The following is a 26,325-nucleotide window of genomic DNA, read 5'->3' as shown; positions in this document are numbered from 1 at the left end:
TTTGGTTTGCATCACTGCTGGGTTGCATCAGAAAATCAGATAGAATTGTAAGTAAGACTAACCATGATTTCTGCCCCAAGGTTTGGTCTCTGTATTTCCGAGGAACATGTGCAGAACATTTTTATTGTGTTGTTGACTGCTTGGATAGGCGCTAGACTTTTTTTGAAAAAAAAATGCTGGCTGGATAGTTCAGACTGCATGCTCCTTTATTTATTCCCAGGTTTTTGGAAAAGGAGACCACCGAATGGCTAGAACTCTTTGAAGGCAGTGGTGTTCCATATGGTCCAATCAACAGCATGCAGCAGGTGTTCTCGGATCCTCAGGTCAGTTCCCTTCAATACTTACCTGCCGTTTTCCTGCACATCTAATACCTGTTAATGCTGTTATGCAAACAATTTAAGATCTTCCTCCCGTGTTCTCCATGCTCCTATCTCATTGGTGAGCAGGGCTTTTTTTCTGGGAAAAGAGGTGGTGGAACTCAGTGGGTTGCCCTAGGAGAAAATGGTCACATGGCTGGTGGCCCCGCCCCCTGATCTCCAGACAGAGGGGAGCTTAGATTGCCCTCCGCGCTGCTGAGTGGCGCGGAGGGCAATCTAAGCTCCCCTCTGTCTGGAGATTAGGGGGCGGGGCCACCAGCCATGTGACCATTTTCAAGAGGTTCCAGAACTCGTTCCACCGCGTTCCTGCTGAAAAAAAGCCCTGGTGGTGAAGCATGTGGCAACTATTGACATGTCATTTTCAGTGGTGGCACTGTGCCTTTTGGAATGTCTTCCCTGGATGACTCACCTGGTTCCTGTCATACTGTCTTTTAGGCACCAGCACAAAACATGTCTTTTTACCAAGGCTTTTAACCAAGTATTTTAACTAAGGTGTTTTTATTGTTTTAGCCATTTTATGGTCTGTTTTTGGTCTGAGGCCTGTTTTATGGATATTTTTAGTTTCTTTATTGCTGGATTTAGGCTGTTTTTAATAGCTTTTTTTTATATTGATTATTTATAGTGTTTTTTATGATTTTATGGTATTGTTTTTACTTGTACGCTGCTTCAAGCAGGAGTCTGGAGAGGTGAAATATAAATTCCCTAAATAAATAAATAAAATAAGATTGATTATAATGAAATTAGCTATGACCGTTTAATAAAAGTTCCGTTAAATGGAGGTTATTAAAGGGTGACATTGGGGAATTGTTGACTTCCTTTAGATTTGCATCACAACTCAGAGCTCAAAAGTGGTTGCATTTTGGTAAAACTTTAGAGCACAGAGATTGGCTTTGCAAACTATGAAATGGTGTACTGTGTGAAAGTGAATCTGTGCTATCCCATATCCCATTGCGTGCTTTAGGTATTCTGGATGATGGCCCTAATTGGCAGAAATAGATAGTTTTTGATGTTCTTTTTTTTTTTTTTTTTGCTTATATTTGTATATGTGGAACCTTTGGTTCCAAAGTTTCAGCTTTGGGTTAACGTTTTCATGTTTTTAAAGTAGAAAAAAGTAGTATCTATATAAGATCTCACCAACTATGGTAATATAAACAGAGATTCAGGGCTTACATTTTAACGCAAAATGACACTGACAAATATATTTAAATATCCTAAAAGCCGTCTTCCTTTTTCATGTTGCATAGGATTGCATATAATTTCAGTGCTAAATGAATTAACAGTTGTATGAGGGGTTTTTTGCATCATACCTCCAGTTTCAGACTTTAAAATTGCTTGCGTTACTACAAAGGCATTTATTCAAAATTTCCCCTTTGTATACCTCAGAAGTATCAGAATATTATCAAGGTTTTTCTGCTGAAGCCAGCTGCATAAATTGTTCTAAAACAATTGACATCCCAAATTATGCAAATTATATTTTGCTCCTAGGTCAACTGGTTTCGTGGTTAATGCATGCAATAGAACACATCTATTCAGCAAATTGTAAATTGAACTGGATAAAATGGGGATGTTCTGGAGAACAATGGGGCCTCTGGATGGGATCATGCCTGTGGGAAGACCTGTCTTATTGTATGGCCCCCTAAGGGCTACACCGTGGTTTTTCATGGCGTAACTTTCCAGTGGTTTGGGAGGGGCATTCCAGGGCTAGGGAAGCTTAGGGAGCCAACTAACTCCTGCCACAGCCCTGGGACCATACCTTTCTGAAGGGGAATGGCTTGTGCCAGCAATCCTCCATGATACTGATATGCTGGCACCCACCTGGGACACAGTGCAACCAAGGCACTCGGTTGGCACATCTCAGAGAAATGCTGGTGTATTTTGGAGATACGCTGACAGAATGCCTTGTTCACTCCCTGTGCACTTTCAGGCCTCCCTCAGGATTGCTTAAAGAAATCACAAGCAAACAAAGCATTCTTACGCCTCCGCATCTCCTCAGGGAGCCCACTCCACAAAATGGGAGCCACTCTTGAAACGAACAGGCTGTGGTAGATGTCATGCAGGCAATCTTCTATGGGGAGAATAGCCAGAAGGTTGGAGCTAGGGGTCTGTAGGTAGCTCATGGGGACATTAGGGGAGAAACAGTTCTTTGTGTGTTCACTCAAATAATCAAAAAGACAACAAAAGAATGAATAAGAGAGCACATGGCTGGCATTGTTTGTGATCAGTAGGAAAGCCAACTTTTTCACTTTGGAACTTTCACAGGGATTCAGGCGTTGGCTACAAATACTTAAAGAAGGTTGATTTTACAAGACTTTGGTTATAACAACAACAACAACAACATTCAATTTATATACCGCCCTTCAGGATAACTTAATGCCCACTCAGAGCGGTTTACAAAGTATGCTACTATTATCCCCACAACAAAACATCCTGTGAGGTGGGTGGGGCTGAGAGAGCTCCAGAGAACTGTGACTAGTCCAAGGTCACCCAGCTGGCTTCAAGTGGAGGAGTGGGGAATCAAACCTGGCTCTCCAGATTAGAGTCCCACACTCTTAACCACTACACCACTACACCAAACTGGCTTAGTGGTTTATACACACAATGGTGTTAAAACAGCGATCACGTGTGTCTTCAAAATGCTGTAAAATATAAGCATTCATATAACACTCAGAAAGGTTATAGTTAAAGATTATACTAGGAGGAAGACTGGATTCTTCAAGTGAACCTTCAGGAGTTCCAATTTAAAAACCTTCATGCGAACATTTTAACTTCCTGTGCTGGTTTCCTGTCTTGAGGTCCACCTCAGCTTCTGGTCCTGATGTTAGAGGGTTTCATTCCTTCATTATAACCTCACCTGTTCTGTCTTCTGCCAACCATCTTCTCCATCATGCTCACGTCAAGAGAGCCAGGCTCCATTGTGGCAGAAACAGTGCTCAGCAATTGATAATGCATATTTTAAGGGTCACATCTGTTCACGGAGACAGGAAAACACATGTCCACCAGATCACTCAGATAAAATAACCACATTTGTCAGGATTGTTATTTGAAGTAAATTAGCTTCTTTTAACTTCAGATACTTCATCAGCTGTATTTACAAGATTAATATGCCCGGCTCTGAGGCAAAAATACATTTCACATCACTTGTCTCTCACCCTCTGTCATTAAATGATGAACCGCGCTGTGTTATTTTAGGCTGGGATTGAGTAATCACATAAGCAAAATTTCCCAATTGAATATTGTATTTTTCTACTCTTATTTGATATGTCTGCTCATGTGAGACAGCATAGTGTAGTGATTAGAGTATCAAACTAAGACCTGGGAGATTAATCCCCAATATGTGATCACTCTCTCTGGGTTACTTTGGACGAGTCATACAGTCAGCCTAACGGAGAGGAAGAGAGAATTATATATGATGTTCTGAGCTCCTTGGAACAAGCAAAGAATTGTTTGGATGTCCCATCCTGTTGATCTCATTGACTTACACTGTTTAATCCACCTTGAAGCTCAGTGGGAAAGGCAGACTATGAAGAACAGAAATAAATTACTATATAGATAGGTAGATAACAGGGAAGGAAGGCAGCATGGTATAACCCAATCTTGTCATATCTCAGAAACTAAGCAAGGTTCAGTTCTTGGATGGGCAACCACCGAGGAAGACTCTGTAGAGGCAAGCAATGGCAAACCACCTCTGCTTCTCACTTGCCTTGGCAGCCCCTTGCAAGGGTTGCCATAAGTCAGTTGTGACTTGACGGCACACGCACACACAGGTAGATAATGAATCAGGATGATTCTTTTTTTGCATATCTATTGAAAGAGTCTTGGGGCCATGTTAATGGATTTCCTATAGGTATTTTTAGGGTGAAAAGCAGCTGTTGAGCAGGGAGAGTCCAGATTCATAGTGAGGTCTGGCCACTCCATCAGAGCTGCCACTTATCCTTCAGGGAAAACCTATAGGCAACATATGAGTGCCTATCTATATATTTTCCTTCCCGGAACAAATAGCAAGTCCATTGGGATTATTTGCACCAGGAGAACCCCCCTCCCTCCATACCAGGGTCCCAATCCAAAGTGGCTGCTTTTGAGCTCTTAGAAAATGGCCTACTCTCGCGCCTTTAGCTTGGGGCTCAGCGATAGCCCAAATTAATTTGATCAGAAGTTTCTTGTTTTTGCGAACAATTGGAGCACAAGATATTATGGAGCCAATCAGCTACTCTCTAGATTGAAGAGGGTTGCTCACGTTCAGAACTTTGAGGATTTCGGGTGATGTGTGATGTAGTGGTTAGCATGTCATGTTTGAATCTGCATTCTGCCATGGAAGCTTGCTGGATGAACTTGGGCCAGTCTCTCATATACAGTGATTCTATCCTACCTTACAAGGTATTGCTGTGAGGATAAAATGTAGGAGGGGAGAACAAAGTAAGCTGCTTTGTTACCCATTGGGGAGAAATGCTGGGTATTGATGAAGTAGATAGGTACCTAAATATGTTATAACCCTCAAGCAATGTTTGTGGGGTTATAACCCCAGGTGTTCTTTTTTGGCGAAATGCAAAGAAAAGTAGCTCTAGAACATTTTCCTTTTAGAACATTGTCACCTGTACTGTAGTAAACCAAAAGCTCCAAAGTACAGCCAGTTACCACTCACAGGTTTCTTTCTGTAAACAAAAACAAAAAGAGAAACCACAAAAATCTATGCATTTTGCCATTGGTGTAGTTTTTCCACCATAGGCCTTGGGACATATTGGCGTAGATAACGCCCCACAAATGCCTAAGGAAACCCTCATCCAGGTAAACATTTTTAGATGCTCTGGAGAGACAACCCGTCATGACAACTTTGTTGCTCCTCCTGGGTCTATCTTCAGCCTTTGACATAGTGGATCATGTCATCCTGCAGAGGTGTTTGGAGGCAGGAATGGATATTAGGGGATGTGCCTCAGACTAGTTTAAATAGTTCTTCACAGAAGAGACTCAAAAGGTTGCTGTTGGTGACCAGCTATCTTTAGTGTGGAACTTACTTTGCGGGGTTCCACAAGGCACAATCTTATCTCCTATGTTATTCAATCTCTATGTAAAGTAGAGATGAGCATGAACCGAAATACAAACCAAAATTAAGCACGAACCAGGCCGGTTCATGGTTTGCGAACCGCGGTTCATCAGGTCCCATTTCTGATGAACCACCATGAACTTTAGGCTGGTTCATTTGGTTTGTTTTTTGGTTCATGACTGCAGACAGGCTGGTGCCAATGAATCCGTTTCCTAGGCAACAGGGGATGGACTTCCTGCAGACCTTCTGCTGACCTGAAAGTGACCTTCTGCTGACCCGGAAGTGATGATTTTCTGACCCAGATGTGCCATTTTCACGAACCAAATGAACTGGTTTGCGAACCAGGGGCAGGTTCATGTAAGTTTGTGGTTTGTGAAATTTGATGAAGCACGAACCACATAGTTTGGGTTTTTTCAGGTTCGTGCCCATCTCTAATGTAAAGCCTTAATGAGAAAGCATTCAAAGCTATGTAATTCAATCCTTTCAATACACAGATGATACCCATATCTATATCTCACTATCCAAATTCCCTGGTGATGCAGTAGAGGTACTGAGTCGCTGCCTAGTAACTGTGGTCAAATGGCTGAAAGCAAACAAACTGAAACTGAATCCAGACGAGATGAAAATGACAGACAAGATGAAAGTGATGCTGGTTGGGAAGACAAAGATCTTGAAGGATTCATTGACTCTTGCAGACTCCATTAAGAGTGTAGCAGTTATACGGCACTGCTGCTAGAGAAGCAAGTCAAAGCAGCTGCAGAAAAGGCTTTCTCCCAACTCAGACTAGCCTGGAAGATGGTTCTGTGCCTTGACATGGCTGATCTGGCCTCCTGGTTCCACACCTCAGTAACATCAAGCCTGTAATGTACTCTACATAGCTTTCCCCTCCAAGTCAGCATGGAGTCTCAAACCTGTGCAGAATGCCACAGCTCAGTTATGATCTGGAGCTAGGTAGAGCATGCACATTACTCCCATTCTGCAGTCACTCCATTGGCTTCCTATCAGTTACAGGGCTCAGTTCAAGGTTCTGACCACCACAGAAAAGCCCTTCGTGAATATATCTGCAAAACTGCCTCTCCTTCTATGTTCCACCATAGCAATTTCACTCATCTGAACAGAGCCGTCTGTAGATATCACTCTGCAAAAAGGGGCAAAATCAACAACTGCTCACACATTCACATTTTCTGTGGTACCCCACACCTCATGGAATGTCCTTCCTGAAGAGGTCAGAAAAGCTCCTGCTCTCTTTGCTTTCTGCAAACTATGCAAAACTGAACTATTCAGGAAGGCTTTTTTTCTTAGGCAGTAAGGCGGTGTTATAAGAAAATAGTTCAGAGAAATGCTTTGGTAAAGTGACAGGGACTGTAGACTATACTACTGAGTATAGTCAGTAGATATAGATATGGATGTAGATATGCTCCTACTGGGTAATTTCAACATTTAGTATTTCATCTCAAAGTAATTATGTTTTGTTTCTGCAGTGGCCACCTCTGCATTCTTGTATTTGAATTTATCCTTCTTTTCTGATTGCTGTAACACATATCCTATTGTTTATTTTTTTGACTTACATATTGACTTACATTGTATAATCCACCTTGAATCTCAGTGATAAAGGTGGACTATGAAACAAGGAAACAAAACCCCTGAAGACTATCCCTGACAACCTGGAGAATATTTATCTCACTATAAACATATATATGTGTTGGGTAGGAAAAATATCCCAAGTATCAAAGCATTAAGAATTTTAATTTTACATGTTTGTCAATGTTTTCCTTTAAAATTTATGTAAAGTTATGTTAGTTGACTAATACCTTCAGTTCAGACTATACTTTTCCAGGATTGTTAGTTGTTCTAAATAACATTAAAATCATAGCCTTGCAAAAGAACGATACTGGTGTGTATTGTTCAGCATGCAAAAGGAGAAAGGTGAAAAAAGCATTGTGAGATTTCCGCCCCCCCCCTACCCTGAGATACACTGGAATAGGGGAGAAATTACTCCCAGTCCAAAAGGTATACTTTTTTACAGTGTTGCTTGATAGTTAAAGTGCCCTCCTGTTGGTCTTACCCTATTCCACTGAATCCATGCTAAGCCTAAGGTTGGAGTCTGGGGCACTGAAATGCAGAGAAACTTTCTAAAAAGTTTCAATCTGGAATATGCCTTGTTCTTTTTATGAATTTAATTTTTGTATAATTAGAATAAAAATAAGAAAAATATACTTGACATCTAAATGACATATCAGGACATGTTTGTTTTTCTAAGCAGAACTTTGAAAATTTCCATTTATAAAAGCCTGTACTTTCTGAGTTTGTCCCCCTGGAGTATGACAGAAGTAGAGAGAAGTCTGGTAAGAGGCCATGCATGGCGCAGACCAAGGCTGCTTTCCCCGAGACCACATGTGCAATCCATTCCACTGAGCAGGCAAAACTTTTTTTTTTAAGTCAGAGTATATTTTAGGTTTAAGTTTGTGATTTAGTATAAAGATTAGTGAAATGAAAACATTAGACATGAACTAGCTTTAGGCTTACAATACCTAATTCAAAGATTCAAAAGAAACAAAAAGATCAGGGAATTACATCCCCATGTCATATCTTCCCTACTTGGAAAAATCTAGCTATCCAGGGAGATGAATAGGCTAGAATTCTTCTCTCTGTTATGCTACTTCTTGATGCATAGGGTGTATGATTTTTTTTTAATGTAGAACATTCCAGCATGAATCAGGCGTCATGAAATGACATGTTTCCAGTAGGATTATGCCATGTACTTGTTTGGAGTCTAGGATTGCCAATGTCCAGGCAGTTCCTAGAGTTCTCCCAGAATTACAACTGATCTTCAGACTACAGAGATCATTTCTCCTGGAGAAAACAGCAGCTTAGAAGATAAACTCCATGATATCAATCCCATCTGAGCTCCTTCCTCTCCTCAAACTCCTCCCTCCCTGGGATCTGCTCTGAAATCTCCATGAATTTCCTAACTTGGAGTTGGTAACCTTATTTGGGCCTCTAAATAAACCTGAAATCGATTGTCTAGGTTTTGACTTTAAAAGAGGCATTTAGATTAAGTGACATAATAGTGTTTGAGGGGAGAAAAAAATCAAGTCAACATATTTGACGAGAACAACTTATTTTGGTTAACATATAAATGAGACAATGTGTTTGTAGAACTTCTTGCAATCAGGAAAATTACAGCAATGCTGGCCATTTTCAAGCAGCTTTTTATAGCCAGACAGTTTCCAAGCTTTCATTCATTTCGGAAAAAAAATTCCGTTTAATCAGGCCAAGATTGTGTGCTGCATTAAAGGAATTCCCTGAAAGTTTTAAACACTTGCTAGATGATCTCAATATGGGCCTGTTCAATGTACTCGTGGGAACTTGTGCATGATGTACAACGTGGAATTCAGGTTTTCAAAACATAAACAAACTTTGTATGCGTTGCTTTAAAATTCAATTTAAAATAGACATTCTTCCATTTTTTTTTCCTCCCAAAGAAGTAACAGAACAAGAAACCAAACAAACAAAGCAGGTATTGCGCACCACTGCAGCATGGAGATGTTTAGTTTTCAAGCATGTGGAATGCAAGCAGATGTCTTGATCTCCATAAAAGGGGGTTCATTGAAATGCCGCTCTGCAATCACATGTACTTTTGAAGGGCTAGGGTAGGAAACAAAACAAGAAAATGACACAGGGTAGATTGACAGGCTCTCGTGATTTGGCTACTTGGATTGTGTTTGGGTCCTGTCCAGATTTATAAAAAAACAAACCTGAGCCTTTTGATGTTCACTGCCATTTTTCTGCTGCGCGCTTGCAAATGCAAAAACGAAAGCCTGTAAAAGGGGGGGAAGACTTTTTGTAGCAGCCCAGTTAGACATACCACACAAGTCGAGGCTATCAGGTGTAAGGCATCACCACAACTGCATCACTTCTGAGAAATATGGGGAGGGAAATAACAGATCTGAACCATCACAGCTGTCCTGATTTTCAGTTCATGCCAAACACCTGCAAGCTCTAAAAGGATACCAAAACAAAGCTCCACCCTGTGGCAGGCAGCCAGCCCTTAATAACACTTCCCCGACTTTGCATTGCCATAAAAATTAATTTTAACATTTTTTAAAGTACAGGAACCGTATTCTTCCTCTCCCAGAAGTCCCGTTCAGTTCCTTTAACCAAAGAGGATAAGTACGCTCCAGAAATAACCACACAGCTGAAGCAGTAAAGTTTTTGAACACTGTAAAGTATCGTCTTGTTTTCTTCTTGAGTTATCCCTGGGAAGTTCCGAAGTGAGTTGGCTGTGCTGGACCTGTCTGAATCACCTGTTGCTTTGTCAGGGCACATCTGTATGGCAGTTGCCCATGCAGATGGAGAAGCACGGCTCGTGTCCTTGGAGAAGGCAGGAAGCTTCTCTCCCCGCCCCTCTGGACGTCCCCATCCTGACAGTGGGGAGCCAGACATAACAAGAGCACAACCCCTGCTGGCCTGACAGTTCTTCTCCTTGGTGGAAGGGAGGAGAATGGAAACAACTATGAGATGGTGTAGGTGGAGTGCATTGTTATCTTTCACAACTGTGGGGACCGAAATCAACTTTTTTTGCATTGGAATAGAATGCAAATCCCCACCACCACACACCCACCCAGGGGCTCAGTTGCAGAACGTGCTGAAGGTCCCAGGTTCAATGCCTGGTCTTGCCAGTTAAAAGGTTCAGGTAGTAGGTGATGTGACAGAGTTTTGCTCGAGACCCTGAGTCTGACTCGAGTCAGAGTAGAGACAATATTGACCTGTATAGACCATCTATCACAGGGCTCCCATTGATTGTCTTTTTTGCTAACTTAAAAAAAAAATTCTAAATGCCTTTCATCAAAGAGAACGTGAAAGTAGCTGTGCTAGATTAGATCATGGGTCTGTGTATTCCAGCATCCTGTTTCATACATTGGCCAATCAAATGCCAGAATGCCTGCAAACAGGGTGTGGAATCCAAAGTCTCCCCCCCCATTGTTGTTAGTCCTCCAGACTATTACTTCTCAGCATTAAAGCTCCATTTAGTCATTGTACTAGTTAATAACCATTGATAGACCTGCCGTTCATGCCTGTGTCTAAAAGCCCATTTTAAGATTGATCAGCATGTTTACCTTTCTTTCCGCATCTTTCCTAGCTCTTTTACAAAACTTTCTAAATGTGACATGCCCAGGGCTCATTTTGAGGGGGAACGCACCGGAACACAGTTCCGGAAGTTCCCCAAAGACGTCATGTCAGGTGGCCCCGCCCACCTGACTTTCGGCCATTGGGGTCTGTTTCAGCCTGGATTGGGGCCGAAACAGCCTGGATTGGGCCTCTGATGGGTGGTGGATCACTCTCCCGCTCAGCAGTGGCCCGATCCTGACCATTTTGGACCACTTTTCAGCCATTTTTAGCCCCTTTTTGCCATTTTGGGCTCAATTTCGGCCCTAAATGGCCAGGATTGGGTCCAAAACAGCCAGGATAGGTGACATCAGGGGGTGTGGCATATGCAAACCAGTTATGCTAATGACACACTTCCGGCATGTGCTAATGAGTTATGCTAATGAGTTATGTTAATGAATTATGCTAATAAATTCCTCCAGCTCTTTTTCTAAGAAATGACCCCTGGACATGCCCTATATAATTTAATTTGTACACATCTGGGGGGGGGGATGTCCAGTATTGTGTTTTGAACAATCAAAGGATACATTGTGAAAGCTGTGAGCATTGACACAGTTCTCTTTCTGAAACTGCACGCTTCACTTTGCATCATTGTTATTAGTAAATGCTTGTTGACTCTTATCCAAGTGAAATTATGCATTTCTCTACAACTTTGCCAGGAATCTTTGACTTGCAGACTTTCCTAAAATGGTAAGACAGGTAATAAAATGTGAATGAATACATTCTGTCTGGATACAGTCACTTAGGGAAAAAGTGGGAGTATTGTTAAGATTGCATATGTATCGGATATTGATATGTGTATATATTAAAGTATAAGTTGATTTGGAGTACTTGTGTTACAGAGACATCATATTCTAAAACAATTTTTAATTTCACTTTTAATTTAATTTCACTGGGCATTATATCATGCAAACTGAGATTTGCAGTGATTCATGGCGGATGGAGGAGACAAGGCAGAGGGTGATTTTTTTTTCATATTTTCTTTTGTTCTTTCCTTCTCTCCCCTCATATGCCTCTACTATTAGGTTTTTCTGTACTTCCATCAATATGCCCAATTGTTTTAGAGGAACTGGCTTCTGTTGCTGCCTACATAAGCCTATTTACTATTATTTATTTAGTACATTTTCACCCTACCTTTTCTCCAAAGAACTCTGAGGCATGTACAGTGTTCTCCAGTCCTTCTTTTTATCCTCAAACCCCCACCCCCCATGAGCTTGAGGTTAGGCTGACACCTAGAGAATGATTCACCCAAGATCACCCAGCAAGCTTCACAACAACAACAACAACAACAGCAGCATTCAATTTATATACCACCCTTTAGGACAACTTAACACCCACTCAGAGCGGTTTTCAAAGTGTGCTATTATTATCCTCACGACAATCACCCTGTGAGGTGGGTGGGGCTGAGAGAGCTCCAAGAAGCTGTGAGTGACCCAAGGTCACCCAGCTAGCGTCAAGCGGAGGAGTGGGGAATCAAATCCGGTTCTCCAGATTAGAGTCCTGCCACTCTTACCAAACATGGCAGATTGAGTATTCAAACCTGTGTCTCAGAGATTCCTGCCTGACAGTCTAACCAATATCCCACACTCGCTCTTGAATGTCTTGGGTTTGCTGAAGTCACAGATCTCATACCTATCCACTTCGAGAACAAGATGGGCACAAAGACAAAAGTGTTGCCTGTTTCTTCCCAGCAGCTTGATAGCTAGAAATAATACTGGCAGTACAGTGAGTAAAAATATTTATTCCACAAAAATGGTTACCACCACAATCTCTACTCAGCCAGGTTCGTTTCTAGTATATTTGGTTGTGAAGATTTCTGGCACTGGGAATGAGATTGGAGATTGGGTAGGGTAGGATAAGTGGGGGATAGTTGTTTGTCAAAACACATTTTCGACAAGTCTACAGGATTGCTGTGATGGTAACAGTCACTCAGAAAGCCTCTGTGCCTCGTCATACATATGTTATTTTATCTCTAAATCCATGATATTCTAGATATATTTGTGTTTCGATTACTCAAGTTTATGAAGTCTTTGAATGTATCCTCATGATTTTCTGATCCTGCTTTGTATCATTGATGCCTTCTAGCTTGACGTCATCTGCACATTTTGTCAACATTCTCCTGTTTTCCTCCCCCCGGTCACTAATAACAAAATGCAGAAGAAAATAGACCCTAAGATGGATTCCTGGGGGACTCCATTGGCTGCTGGTCTTCATCTAGAACATTTCATTCTGACAAATTGACTTTTTGGTCCTGTCTTCCACCTCTTGGCTTCTGTTGTTGTTGATAAAGTCACCAGTAGGTCTATCAATCATAAAGTTGACTTCTTGGTGAATTACAAAACCAAGATTAGTAACCTAGAAAACGTCTTTGAGCAGCTGCAAAACATAAGGCACAGTGTTGTCCAAATGGATGCTGTCAGCTGATGTAAACAGTGTTGGTGTATACTTTTCTGTTCTGATCATTTTCAGAATTTGTTTTTAAACCCTATATGGATACATACATTAGCACAATATTCATTAGATTTTCAGAATGAAAGTGTTTGACGATACTAATATTTTCCAGTATGGCCAGAGTTAATAACATTAAATAACATTGATGAGTTGGTTGGTTGAATGACAGTCCTGCCTAGAGATGGGCACAAACAGCAATATAAACAAAAAAAAGCCCAATCTGCTGTTCATGAACAAGCTGTTCGTGGGGCCCCATTCTAAATGAACAGGTGGTCATTGGAAGCCTCTTTCATTGTTGATCGTCAAGCCAACAATCTGGCACCTGCAATCAATTCCCTTGGCAACCGGAGGCAGGGACTGCCTGAACTCTGTCTGAACTCCTGCTGTTGCCCTGGAAACCCCAATCTAAGCCCAGTTTAGCTTGATAGGCAGGTCTTCCTTTCAAGTGTGGAGCTCCAAATTTGTTACAAGGAAGCAAAGAGCAGGAGGGAGGGGCATTCCCAGCTCTGGTTTTGCAGACAGTGAGGGAGAGAAAATTGCTGTTGGCATTTTGAGAGAGAGAGACAGGGAGAGTTCATTGGAGCTTGAATTTTCTTTGTGTGTGGAGGGATAGGGATCTACCCCTTCAAGTTCCAGGGCTGCTGCCAGGCTCTGGGCCAAGCTATTATTTATTACTGGTACCTTTTATGCTGCGTGCTCAGGTAAGGTTTCTGGGAGTGGTGTGGTAGGGATCTACCCCTTCAGGTTCCAGGGCTGCTGCCAGGCTCTGGGGCCAAGCTATTATTTATTATTGGTACATTTCCTGCTGCCTGCTCAGGTAAGGTTTCTGGGAGTGGTGTGATAGGGATCTTGATTGCTAGAGGAGAGCCTGCTGGTCCCCACGAACAACGAACATGTTCGTGAACTGGTCATGTTCGTCAATGTTCATAGTTCGTTGTTTGTGGATGGCAACGGACAACGAACACCATGTTCGGGTTTTTTTCTGTTCGTGCCCATGTCTAGTCCTGCCTCCTCTGCCCGTACATTGTGTCTGCCCCTTTGTCATGTCATGTAACCTGGTCCACTCATAGAATTCCTTTGCAGTTCCAACTTGATTTGGATTGTTTATTCAGAGGCCAGTAATCTTAAAAGTCTTCCAAAACACAGTTGTAAAAACATGCCACAGCCTTAATTGTAATGGTTAGCTCCCAAAACATCAAAGGAGTCCCCAAATCATCTATAGTAAAGTGCCTCCCCAAAGAGGATTAGTTTGATAAAAGCAAATTGAAGGGTAGAATTGACAATAGTTATGTAAATAATTGAAAAGGCTGCCTGTAAATGGGGGAACAGAGACTGAAGTTATCACTTTCTTCCTTATTTAATTTTGACTCAAATATATTTATGGGCCCAATTCCACAACACATCTATGGGTGTGTTAAATATAGGCATAGAGCATGGTTGCCAACTTACAGGTACAGCCTGGAGTTCTCCTGGAATTATAACTGACCTCCAGTCTGTAGACATCAGTTCCACTGGAAGAAACAGCAGTTTTTGAGGGTGGACTGTATGGAATTACATCCTGGCTGAACTACCTCCCCTCCCCAAACTCCAAATCTCCAAGAATTTGCCAAGGCAGAGTTGGCAACACTTGCATAGATGTGCACTTCTGTTCATATTGGTGTTGAAATAACTCCTAAAGTAATGACTTAGCACTGGTCCTCAAAATTCTTGAGATACTCATATTCAAATTATATGTATGTCTAATGTCCTTGTAAATTCTCCTGAAGTGCTTTGGATGACTCATAATTTATTGCTATCAGGATTTCAGTTTAAATACATAATCTTGATGCATGTATAGAGTAATTCAGGCCCATTGAAAGGAATGGGATAAATGATGTGTCGTGGACCATTGCCTACATTTTGAAAACAATAAATCCGCCAGAGGCATTTTTTAAAAGTACAGCAATGGCGATACATATATGCAGTTTTCTTGTGCATGTTTTCCATTAACATGTCACTTGTCATTGATGACAGTATGAAAGTTGAGGCCATGGGTGATAAATTTCTTTTTTTGGAAGTGAATGCATTAATACAGGGCATTTCCCTGTATTCCTCTGTTTTCTATAACTGTTAGTAAATTTCCTTCCTACAAAACAATGTCTTTTAAAACATATTTATCATATTTCTTGGGGGGTGGGGGGAGGAAACCAAAATATTTTTGAATGTCCAGGATCTCAGATAAAAATGGGAAACTGTCGGGAGACCTTCAGACTGTACATGCCAGGTATGCTTCTCTGGATCAGAGTCAAACGCTTCTAAGTGGTCTTTTGAAAAATTTTCTTGGCACTCCTTCAGTTGGCTCTTAAAGCTGGAAATCACAAAACAGCCCTTCAAAGCACTTTTGGTGGCTTGCTTCAACCATCTTACTTCAAAGACGACTGTCACTTTTTGCTTAGAAACCTTTGATGAAGTGAGGAAATTATTTTTATTGCTTTATTTATTTGCACCATTGATACTTCTTTCTACTAATATTGGTACCCAAGGTAGCTAATAAAGCTAACAATTTTCTTTTAAAAGTTATGATCAATACAGTGTAGTATTGTATGGATTCCTGGACTTGGATCGGGGAGTTGAAATGGGTGGAGGTAGGCTAACTTCCCATGAAGTGTTTTTATTCTTGCTGAGCCTGTAGACTTGGAGGCGAGGGCAGGTGGAGGGATCCAGTGGCAGAAGAAGGCCTGCTCCGATCAGGCAACTGGCATCCTTGGGTAGGTGCTCAGAAGAGCCACCAATGTGGCATATCCAAGAGCCACAGGTAGCTTCCCAGCCCTTGACTGTCACTGCATTATTGCAACTGTGCATATCGAAACTCATTTCTAAGCAACCAGCATGGGGAAGATGTTGCAAGCTGAAAGCAAGTTCTACCCCTGCTCCTCTTTCAGGCTATATGAAATTAATATAGCCTGCCAAGCTGGTAAACAGTGTTATGTACTAATGTTTACAGTGCAAACCTAAGTAAAGTTACCCCAGTCCAAGCCCATAGATTTCAGTGGGCTTAGACTGAAGTAACTCTTCTTAGGATTGCACTGTTGGAGACTCCAGGAGGCACATCAGCCTTGCAAAAGTCTTGATAGTGCTTGTCTAAAACTGTGTTTCTGTTGTAATCCCCAGCTGATAAATTGTAAGGAAACAGGAAACTGTTTCTCACTGGAAGCATGCATCTAGTCACTGGAGCCAGAAACTTTACTAAATTATGCAGCAAAACATGAAGAGACCTTCACCCTCCCACAGCCTTCCATATGTCAACACCCTTGATCACATGTTGAAATCTTCTCCCTCCAACTTCCACAGGCTGTTTGGCAAGTTTAAATTAAATTGGAAGCTGGTTTCATTTCCATACTTCTTCGGTACTATTTGTGTTTACATAGATCTTTATTAATGATATATTGGTGGTATCAACTGTGCTTTGAAGCGCAGCGTTTTAATCCTTAAAAATAAAAAACAGAGATGTGATTCATAAGTTTAAAAAAACTTGATCAGTGATTAAAGAGACCTTTGAGATGATCCAAATTAGTTTCACATGGTTAAGGATGACACAGAAGGTGCATTGTAACTTACAAAAGGGAAAAAAATCTGCCAGGTGTTGTGGTTTTCCATGTATCGTTGTGTTATTTGCAGTGCACATGCAAGAGGGAAGAGCAAGATCCGTGATTAACCCCATCAAGAAGAAAAGTGAAGGGAATATAAGCTGCCAGTGATACTGTTTGGAAGGGACAAGAAAGCAGTGCCACAACTGTCATAATTACAGGGTTATGAAAAACCCAGCAGTATCTCAGCAAAGCAACCTCTAGTCTAGCTCCAATTCAGCTGCCATTAAAAAAAGGAAAAACTGCATTGTCCCTCCAGATGTAGTTACCATTAGAGATGGGCATGAGATGGAAAAAAACCGAACCATGTGGTTTGTGGTTCATCAAATTTCACGAACCATGAACTTTCACGAACCTGTCCCGGTTCACAAACTGTTTCATTTGGTTCATGAAAACGTCACATCCAGGTCAGAAAACCATCACTTCTGGGTCAGCAGAAGGTCACCTCTGGGCCAGCAGAAGGTCACTTCCAGGTCAGCAGAAGGTCTGCAGGAAGTCCATCCCCTGTTGCCTAGGAAACTGATTGATTGGCACCAGGCTGTCTGCAGTCATGAACCAAAAAATGAACCAAACGAACCAGCCTAAAGTTCATGGCAGTTTGTCAGAAATGGGATCTGACGAACCACGGTTCACGAACCACAAACCAGCCTGGTTCATGCTTAATTTTGGTTCATATTTCGATTCGTGCCCATCTCTAGTTACTATCTATCATTGCTGGTCTGTTATCATATATAATATTCTTTGGATTTGGTTGTTTAGGATTGAGCATTTGAAAGGGGGAAAGAACAAATACTTTTTATCCCCTTCATAGTTCTGCTTGTCCCACCTGCATTCCACTCCAGCTGATGTCTAATAGGGGAGTTTGAAGCAGAACAAGGCAAGCCTGGGAAATACTGGGGGATTCTGCATGATCAATTTTGATCGGACTTTCTGAGCAGTCGTGCTGCAGTGGAGTCGTACGAATCCATCGCTCCCCGATTCCACATTAAGGCTTTTGTTTCGCATTGACATTTCATTTCATCATGCTCAAAGTCCATCATGCGGAATTTGCCAGTATAAAAATCAATTCCTCATTGCTCTTTCTGGGGGAAGTGTCGACAGACGTGCATCTTCTTCATTTTTTTTAATCCCCCCCCCTGAAAATGTTGCTACATATAAACGTTGCATCAAACAAACACATCTGATAGGTCAGAGCATTTCCTGCCAATATCGTGGAATGAGTATTGGTTATTGATGTTTGATGGGAAAATTGTTACCGATGACCCCGCTTTCCGTCTGCCTCAGAAGCTGTCAGCTGTCAGCGAGCAACAAATAACAAATTGGGCATGAAAAACAGACCTGTTATTGGTAGGCTGTCATTACATGACACAGGATATGTTTCTGCATAGACTTGTAGAAATGTTGCAACATTTTTTATAATAAAAAAAAACAAGGGGAAGGGAAAGGTAGTGGGTGTGGCTTAGAAAACATGATTGGCCAATCAAATTAAGTTGATTTGAAGGGCGAGAGAAAAGGGCAAGGGTGGGGAAAACATCAGATAAAGAATTTCACATGATTAAAATCCCTAATCTGCTGCGAATGGACAAATAAGTCAGGGAAAAGCAGGATGGGAAAAAAATTACAAAACCTGCAGTGACTTGGAAGCTGCTGGTAGGATTGCCTTCCCACGTGTGGAAACACAAAAAAAAATCGAGGTCATTGGGAAGCTGAACAGCGGAAAACCACTAGTGTGGAATCACCCACTGTTAGTTTTTCTCAGTGCTTTTTTTCTGGGTAAAGAGGTGTTGGAACTCAGTGGTGGAACTCGGGACCGCATAATGATGTCACTTTGGATCAGCTGGAACAAGGGGGGAGTTTTTAAAAGTTTAAATCACCCTAAGTGAAAATGGTTTAGATTGCCCTCCACTGAGTGGCGTGGAGGGCAATCTAAACTCCCCTCTGTCTGGAGATCAGGGGGCGGGGCCACCGGCCATGTGACTATTTTCAAGAGGTGCTGGAACTCTGTTCCTCTGCGTTCCCACTGAAAAAAAGCCCTGGTTTTTCTACTTTGATCTCCTATACTTTCTTTTTCTCTAATATTCTCTTTCTTGCCTCTTAAAAGGCTCTGGTTTGGGGCAGTTCATTTGGGCACTCCTATTTTGGCTGCGTGTGCTGTGCAAAGGTGCAGCGTTGAGAAGGTGACACGTTGTGTGTCAAAGCTTCAACAGATTATATAAGCAAAGAGTCACGTGCCACCTGCACATATGACGGCACCCAGTGCATTCCTAAATCCTAAGCAGAATTTTTCCCTTCTAAGACCATTGACTTCAGTACCTAGTAGTTGGCAAAAGCTACTGCCAGAGGCAATTGTGAGAATAAGCCCTCTGTAAATGATACAGACAAATGGTCCAAAGTTGTGCAAGACTCTCAGGTGTTAGCTATGGAACAGCAAGGCCTCACTTGCGCCCGGGCTAAAAGGCATACTTCATAAAATGCAACAGAAGGGTTGACTGAGTTTGCTGTCCTCATTATTTGCTGTTCTCATTATGTGTTTGTATATTGCTCTGGGGCAAGGATAGGATAAAAAGTGTTTTTTTGAATTTGATAAAACTTTGGCTTAGACTTTAGATTAATGCACTCATTGGGATGGAAGAGGAAGGAGGGGTTAGTTCACCTGATTCTTTCTGTCATTACTGCCACAAACTTGCATAGCCTTTTTTTTCTGTGAGGGTTCTGCTTCCCCCAACAATGCCTTTCTGTGGCCTTGCTGGAGAGAGCTGGGGGAAGGGAAAGACAGCATTCCATAGAATGCTGGTAAGATTTAACCTATTTTTATTGTATATCTAAGATATTTTCAAAATTGGAATCTGCAAGAAAACAAACATGTTTAGAAAAAAATGAATTCTTCAGGTATGCTTATCAGCAAGCCAGACTTGGTTCCAGCACCTCATAAATTGTAAATACAGTTACAAACCCAGGTTTGCTTTATGGAAAGGTCCTTTTCTTTGATTCATTCTGGACTCCTTTTGCAGCAGTTTGCTTTTGAAAGTTTGCAGTTCCTTCTTCATGAAGATCAGCAAGGCTAAACAGTGACCAAACAAGATGTTCAGCATCTGGTTGCCAACTCTCATGTTTCTTTTTCTCAGTACTTGAATATAATAATGGCATTTTGTTATATGTGTGTGCGCATGCATGTGTGTGTGTAAATTATCTGTCCATCTGTCCATCCGTCCATCTATCCATCCACTAAATGATATAGTTCCATCAGTAAATATGGCACTTGCAATCCAAAATTTGAGATAAGATATAGACAACAAACAGAAAGAAGGGGGTGGGGGATAAACCAGGTGAGAATGTTGCATCTGTTAGTTAATGTACTGATCGCATTTCTGTCTTCCCTTTCTTTCATTAAGGAGGCTGACATAGGATTCTCAGATCTCCCAACCAAGAACTGATCTGACCCAAGCCTGCTTGACTAGGCTTTGGGCACATGTGCACTAAATTAGTGTTTGCAGGAGTCATTTTGTAGAAAAAGAGCTGGAGGAACTCATTAGCATAACTCATTAGCATATGCCACACCCACTGCCATCGCCAGAAGTGTTCCATTAGCATAACTGATTTGCATATGCCACACCCCCTGACATCACCTATCCTGGCTGTATTGGACCCAATCCTAGCCATTCAGGGCCGAAATTGGGCCCAAAATGGCAAGGGCGGGGCTGAAAATGGCTGAAAAGAGGCCCCAAATGGTCAAGATTGGGCCACTGCTGAGCAGGAGAGTGATCCACCACCCATCAGAGGCCCAATCCAGGCTGTTTTGGCCCCAATCCAGGACAACACGGGCACAAAATGGCTGAGAGTCAGGTGGGCAGGGCCACCTGTCATGTGACAAGGAACTGCGTTCCTGCACCTTCCCCCTCGAAATGAGCCCTGAGTGTTTGGAGGAAACTTCATCTGTCCCTGTTTCCCACACAGCATTTTAGCAGATAAAAAAGAGACATCAAGTGTGGGCTCTTTTGCTTTCTCTCCTTTCCTTGCATTTGCCCAGGAGACAGAACCTGCCCTATGGCTCTTTTCTTTCTGCGAAAGTGCAGTGGGTGGAAAGCAAGGAGAGGCAAAGCCACATGCAGGGGAGCCTTTTCCTCTTCCTCCAAACCCTTTTGAAGGACAGAGCAGTCACATGTTAAAGTTGAGTGGAGTTGGGAGAGCAATCACATACACGTTTTGATGCTACTGAACTTGGGAATGGAGGACATTCCAGCTCAACACAGGACATTGTTATTTTACATGACAGCAGCGGCTAGACTTTTGTATGCGCAAAAATGGAAAGTACAAGAAGTGCCAACTATTGAGGATTGGATTTACAAATTGCTGTATATGGCGGAAATGGACAAAATGACAAGAAAACTGAGAAACCTTGACCCAGGACAGTTCAACACAGACTGGGAGAAGCTGAAACAATATTTGGTGAAGAAATGGGAGGTGGGAGGAGAACTGTGGCAGTTTGAGAACTATTGAAACATAATAAAATGCAGAGGGGGTGACTTTACCGGGGGGTGGAGAGGCAAATGAGAATTTCTAAGCAGCTACCTTGTTAGATTGTTATACATAGAATAATATATAGAATATTGATAGAAAATAATTAACAATAAGGACTGATTAACTAATGCTATTTTTGGGTAAAAATTGTATAAATGTACTAAATTGAATAAGTCTACCTGAAGATATATATGGGTTAAATTGATTGATAATTTTTGAAGATAGTTATATAGATGTACAATCAAAGCAGAACAAAAATAATAATATAACCAAATATAACTAAAGCAGAATGAAGATAAGATATGTAGAAAAAGTAACATATAGAGTATAAGTTAAATTGGTTGACTTATATGAATGTATGGTTTATATGGTTTATGGCTTACAGAAATATTTGAAATTATGAAAAAACGGGACAAATTGTTTGTCTAATATGGAAGAAGGGATTTAAAGATAGGGTATAGAGTATTAAAAATAGTTAAAGAATTATTGCTTAGAATAAAAGGAAAGTATATGATTGTTAGATAGATGAATTTAAAATGAGTAAGGGAAAAGGGACAAAGGGTTGGAAAACTGTTGGAAGTCTACAAAAAGGGGGGGGAAAGGGAGGGGGTTAGAAATTGGGAAATGGGGGAATTGATTGTAATGTGAAATTAATTGATTCTAATCCAATAAAAATTTTATTAAAAAAAAAACACATACACGTTTTGAAGGAGAGGGGAATCACACTCAAACGTAGTGCATGCGTTCCCAGTCTCTTGGTTGCTCTTTGAACACATATTGAAACAGACCATTGGTCTGTCAAGGCCCGTTTTGTCTACTCTGACTAGCAGTGGCTTTGCAGAGTCTCCTGTAGTTAGGTCTTTCACATCACCAACTTCCTGATTCTTTTCTCTGAAGAGGCCAGGGATTAAACCTGGTATCTTCTGCATATAAAGCAGATGCTGTACCACTGAACCAAATCCCCTCTTTCATGTGCTCTTCAACCTTCCCTTAGAATCTCTATACTTAGACTTGGCCTCAGCAGAGGAGGAGAACTAAGTTGTTTGAAAGATTTCAGTGTAGCTGGTAATGTGTTAATTCATGGAAACTGCATTAAACACAAACTGTAGGCGATGAGAGTGCCAATTGCTGCTAAAAGACTTTTCAGTTCCACCCATGTAGGGAAATGGATGGAGGACTTTCTTAATCCTTATGCAAAGGAAAAAGGGGCATTTGCTTATTGGGAAATGGAAGATAAGTTCCCAAATATATACAAACCTTTTGTAAAACTGTATGAAAAGCCCCGTGGTGCAGAGTGGTAAGCTGCAGTACTGCAGAGCCCAAGCTCTGCTCACGGCCTGAGTTCGATCCTGGCAGAAGCCGGATTCAGGTAGCCAGCTCGAGGTTGACTCAGCCTTCCATCCTTCCGAGGTCGGTAAAATGAGTACCCAGTTTCCTGGGGGTAAAGTGTAGATGACTGGGGAAGGCAATGGCAAACCACCCTGTAAAAAGTCTGCCAAGAAAACGTTGTGATGTGACGTCCCCCCATGAGTCAGTAATGACTCGGTGCTTGCACAGGGCTTGGGGCTCTGCAGTACTGCAGCTTTACCTTTACCTTTATGAAAACTCAAACAGCAGAAAATTAGAGTTCTTGAGACTTCTCTGCCCCCTACTACTATTCCTGTTCTTCTCACAGCCATTCCTATATGCTTTCTAAACAGGTTGTAGGATTGTGATAGGTCAATTGAAGGACTTTTGGGGAGGGATTTTTTTTCATTCACAAACTGAGGTCGCTTCCACACATCCTAATGAGACAGCCTGCCAACAAAACTTTGGCGGGTTATCTTATTCATTACACACGTCATCGTTTACCCATGCGTGAGCAGGTCATAATGATCCCAATTTTTAAGCTTTATTTGTGAGACGTGTTTTACTCCGTTTTCATTTTTGATGCCGCTTTTCCATGCGATTATTACTGTATCAATGCAAGTGGAGGCTTTTTTTGTTCTTTAGAAGTGCCCTCCCACAAATCTCTAACCTCTCCTCTCACTATTACCTCTCCCACACATGTGTCTGGCTTGCATGCACGATTGTGTAATCTCCCCCCCCCGCGCTTTTTACTTTTTTTAATGGTCCTTGCACTATTATATTTATATATGCAAAGGAAATCATACTGCAGTGCTTACTACATTGGATAGCTCAGCAATCAGAGTATCAGTCTAGGATCAACATTGAGAATGGAATGCCATTTCTGATTTTATTTCAGGCTATCAATAAGGCCCGTTGTTTGGGGAAATACAATGGGCCCTAGCAGCAGTTCCCCCCGCCTCTTCCCGTGACATCAGTCATCTCTCCTCCTCTGACCCCTGGGCCACCACTTGGCTCATGCGTGGCCCCCCAAAGGCCCCACGGAGGCAGTCGGGAGCCCTGCCCCCACTGCTGTGGGACCTTGGGAGGGCCTCACCATCACGAATTGCTTCTTATTCCTGCGTACTGCGCCTCTGTGGAGATAAGGAATGAGTGGTGGGGAACATCATTTGCCTTTTATATAGTAGGATATGGAATTGCATGAACGTGCTACTCTGTTGTGCACATATTTATTAAATACTTTTGCATTTAAAACTTTGAGTGAGAAATCTATGGTAGAGAAGAAGTACTATGCATGCCCAGTTTCTACAGAAGCTGAAAGACAGGACAATGGTATAGCGCAATCCTGCATGTGCTAAAAAAACAAAAAGGAAAGTTGGGCGGGAACACACCAATGTAATTTGTGACAAGGCACGGATAAAGAACGCATTTTCTGTTTTGGGACCTTTCCCCCCCCCCCCCCGCAACAAACACCCACAAAACACACATGAGGACAATGCATGTGAAAGGTGAGTTCTTGAAGCAGATCGGGAAGACACGGCTCTGGGATGGGGAAAACCCGAAAAAATTGGAGCGTGCGGAAGTGACCTGAATAAAAACCTTTTTTTAAAAAAGAACGCAATAACTGGTATCTATTGAGTGCAGAGATTTCCAAATGAGGTATAGAAGAAACCTGCCAAAATGCTTGTGAGTTTTGTGAGTGCTTGCCAAGCTATCAGCAGTCAGACCTTGGTAGGGTGATCGAGAACGGGGCTTCCTTTAATAGTTATGTAAAAGAGAGAATGTTGGGCATGCGATGCTTATATGTGGATGGATTAATGTGCACCTACTGAAAACCCTCCTTTTGTCCTCTGCTGCACCTGGTCACTCTGGAAGACTAGGGCAGCGTTATACAAAGGGCCAAAGACGCTTTGCTTCTACTTCTAGATAGGACTTTGAAACCAGCTAGACTGGAAAAGGACATAAAATGTTGTTGGTAAGTCCTGTTGGTAGAGGGTTTGGGAACACTTGCTTTACTGTGATTATACATATGTGTTCTTTGTTTTGATGTACATAATAGAAGATACATTTAAGCCCATTGGCTCCTTGAACTACCTCTTCTTCTCACGGTCTTGGAGATACCCAGTAATTAAGTCTAAGCTACAAATGGTGTCAGTTATAAAAGCACCTGGGATGAATCAAAGCAGCATGGCACTTGGCTGCCCATGTTATGAAAGTTGAAAATAGCTGGTTCTCAGAGTAATAATCGCTCATGTCTTTGGTCCCTAAATAGGCTCTTTTCATGATGTTGAAAAAAAAAAGTGCAATGTGATCAAGTAAACTTCGTCCCTCTAATTGAAATCAAAGGCACCAAGAAACAGCTTGTAACAAAGAAAGTATGTGGCTCTCTCCCATGTGTCACTCTTGGCTCATAAAAAGAGTGGCAAATAGTTGGTTTGTTGAGAGTGTCTGGCCCTGTGTGCTCTTGGTGTTTTTGCAGTTTGCTCAGTTGTCCTATAGCATTAGAGCTGAACACAGACACTCTTCGTCCCACTGTACAAACTTTCTCTACCTCTCATTATAGGCAGCTGATGGAAAAACAAACACCAAATAACGCATCTGGGGATGGTTTATTTCTTTACAAGTTGACTAGGAGACAATGTTGGGTAGATTTTTGCCAAATCAGACACTGCTGTCATTTCACAATACAGGAAATTTGGAAAAGGTGTTGCAGCTGTTTTAAATAACGTTCAGTTTTCAGCATGGCAGTGATGAGTAGACACCTCCCCTCCTCTTTCAGGACAAGACAAAAAAAAAATCTCAGAATGGTGCAAATAAATTTATCTTCACTGAGCAATCTGGGTCCAGGATGTGCCATATTCCACATGTGTATATACTACACATCATTTCATGCCAAATTATGCAAAGATGCATTACTTCGTTATGTTCTTTGGTTGCATCCCAAAGGGCTGTTCCACTACACCAGTTGAATGGCAATTCTATCAGAGCAGAGGGAAGGGCAGGGCTTTTTTGTCAGCTGGAATGTGGTGGAATGGACTTCCGGAACCTCTTGAAAATGGTCACGTGGCTGGTGGCCCCGCCCCCTGATCTCCAGACAGAGGGGAGTTTAGATTGCCCTCTGTGCCACAGGGTGTTTTGTCATGAGGATAATAACAACAAACTTTGTAAACTGCTCTGAGTTGTCCTATAGGGTGGTATATAAAACTGTTGTTGTTGTTATATAACTTGCCAGATTCCATTCGATGGAAGAACTACCAGGTAGCATCCTATTCCTCCAGGCACAGAATGCAGAGTATTCCTGTGTTCTTCCCAGTTCCTGAATCCTCCTCTGATCCTCCACCCCACCCCTCCCTGAAAGGTCATTCCGAGGTTCATGGGACCTGTGTGGAGGAATAGCTGTGTAGATTACAAGCCTGGAATGAGGAAGGGCTAAAGGTGTGAAATTGCTCCTCTTTCCTCTTCCTCGAGTGAAATTCCATTGAGGAATGGGGTTGATTTCATCCTCTTGTCCGTCCTTACACCAGACCACTGTTCTGATCGGCTTTTCCTCCACATGGCCCCATGACCCAGGAATGATCTTTCCAGTGATTAGAAGGGACTGCAGGAACAGAGAGGAAAACTGTCATGTATGGAGGGTTGGATACTGCTCACTCTTGCTCTTTCTGCGAGGAGGACTTTGAGATCAACTAAACTTCTAAAGTGTTTTATCACCCTCATATGTGGAGATGGAGGGATATTCTTGAGATGTTAGAGCATGACCTGAATAAATATTAATTCCCAAAGATGTAAAAAAAATTTT

General features: G+C 41.9%; 1 protein-coding gene across 2 annotated transcripts in view; it reads left to right on the top strand.

Moving 5' to 3' along the window:
- The window catches only part of SUGCT (succinyl-CoA:glutarate-CoA transferase), a 427,037-nt gene that overhangs the window by 200,103 nt on the left and 200,609 nt on the right, over window positions 1–26,325 (top strand). For both annotated transcript variants that reach the window (XM_054990749.1, XM_054990748.1), the window contains exon 12: window positions 221–323. In XM_054990749.1, the coding sequence (XP_054846724.1) occupies window positions 221–323 (103 nt within the window). The remainder of the gene's footprint in view (window positions 1–220; window positions 324–26,325) is intronic.

The sequence above is a fragment of the Eublepharis macularius genome, chromosome 11 (genome assembly GCF_028583425.1).
Source record: "Eublepharis macularius isolate TG4126 chromosome 11, MPM_Emac_v1.0, whole genome shotgun sequence".
Lineage (NCBI taxonomy): Eukaryota > Metazoa > Chordata > Lepidosauria > Squamata > Eublepharidae > Eublepharis > Eublepharis macularius.
This window is presented reverse-complemented; position numbering and strand designations above follow the sequence as displayed.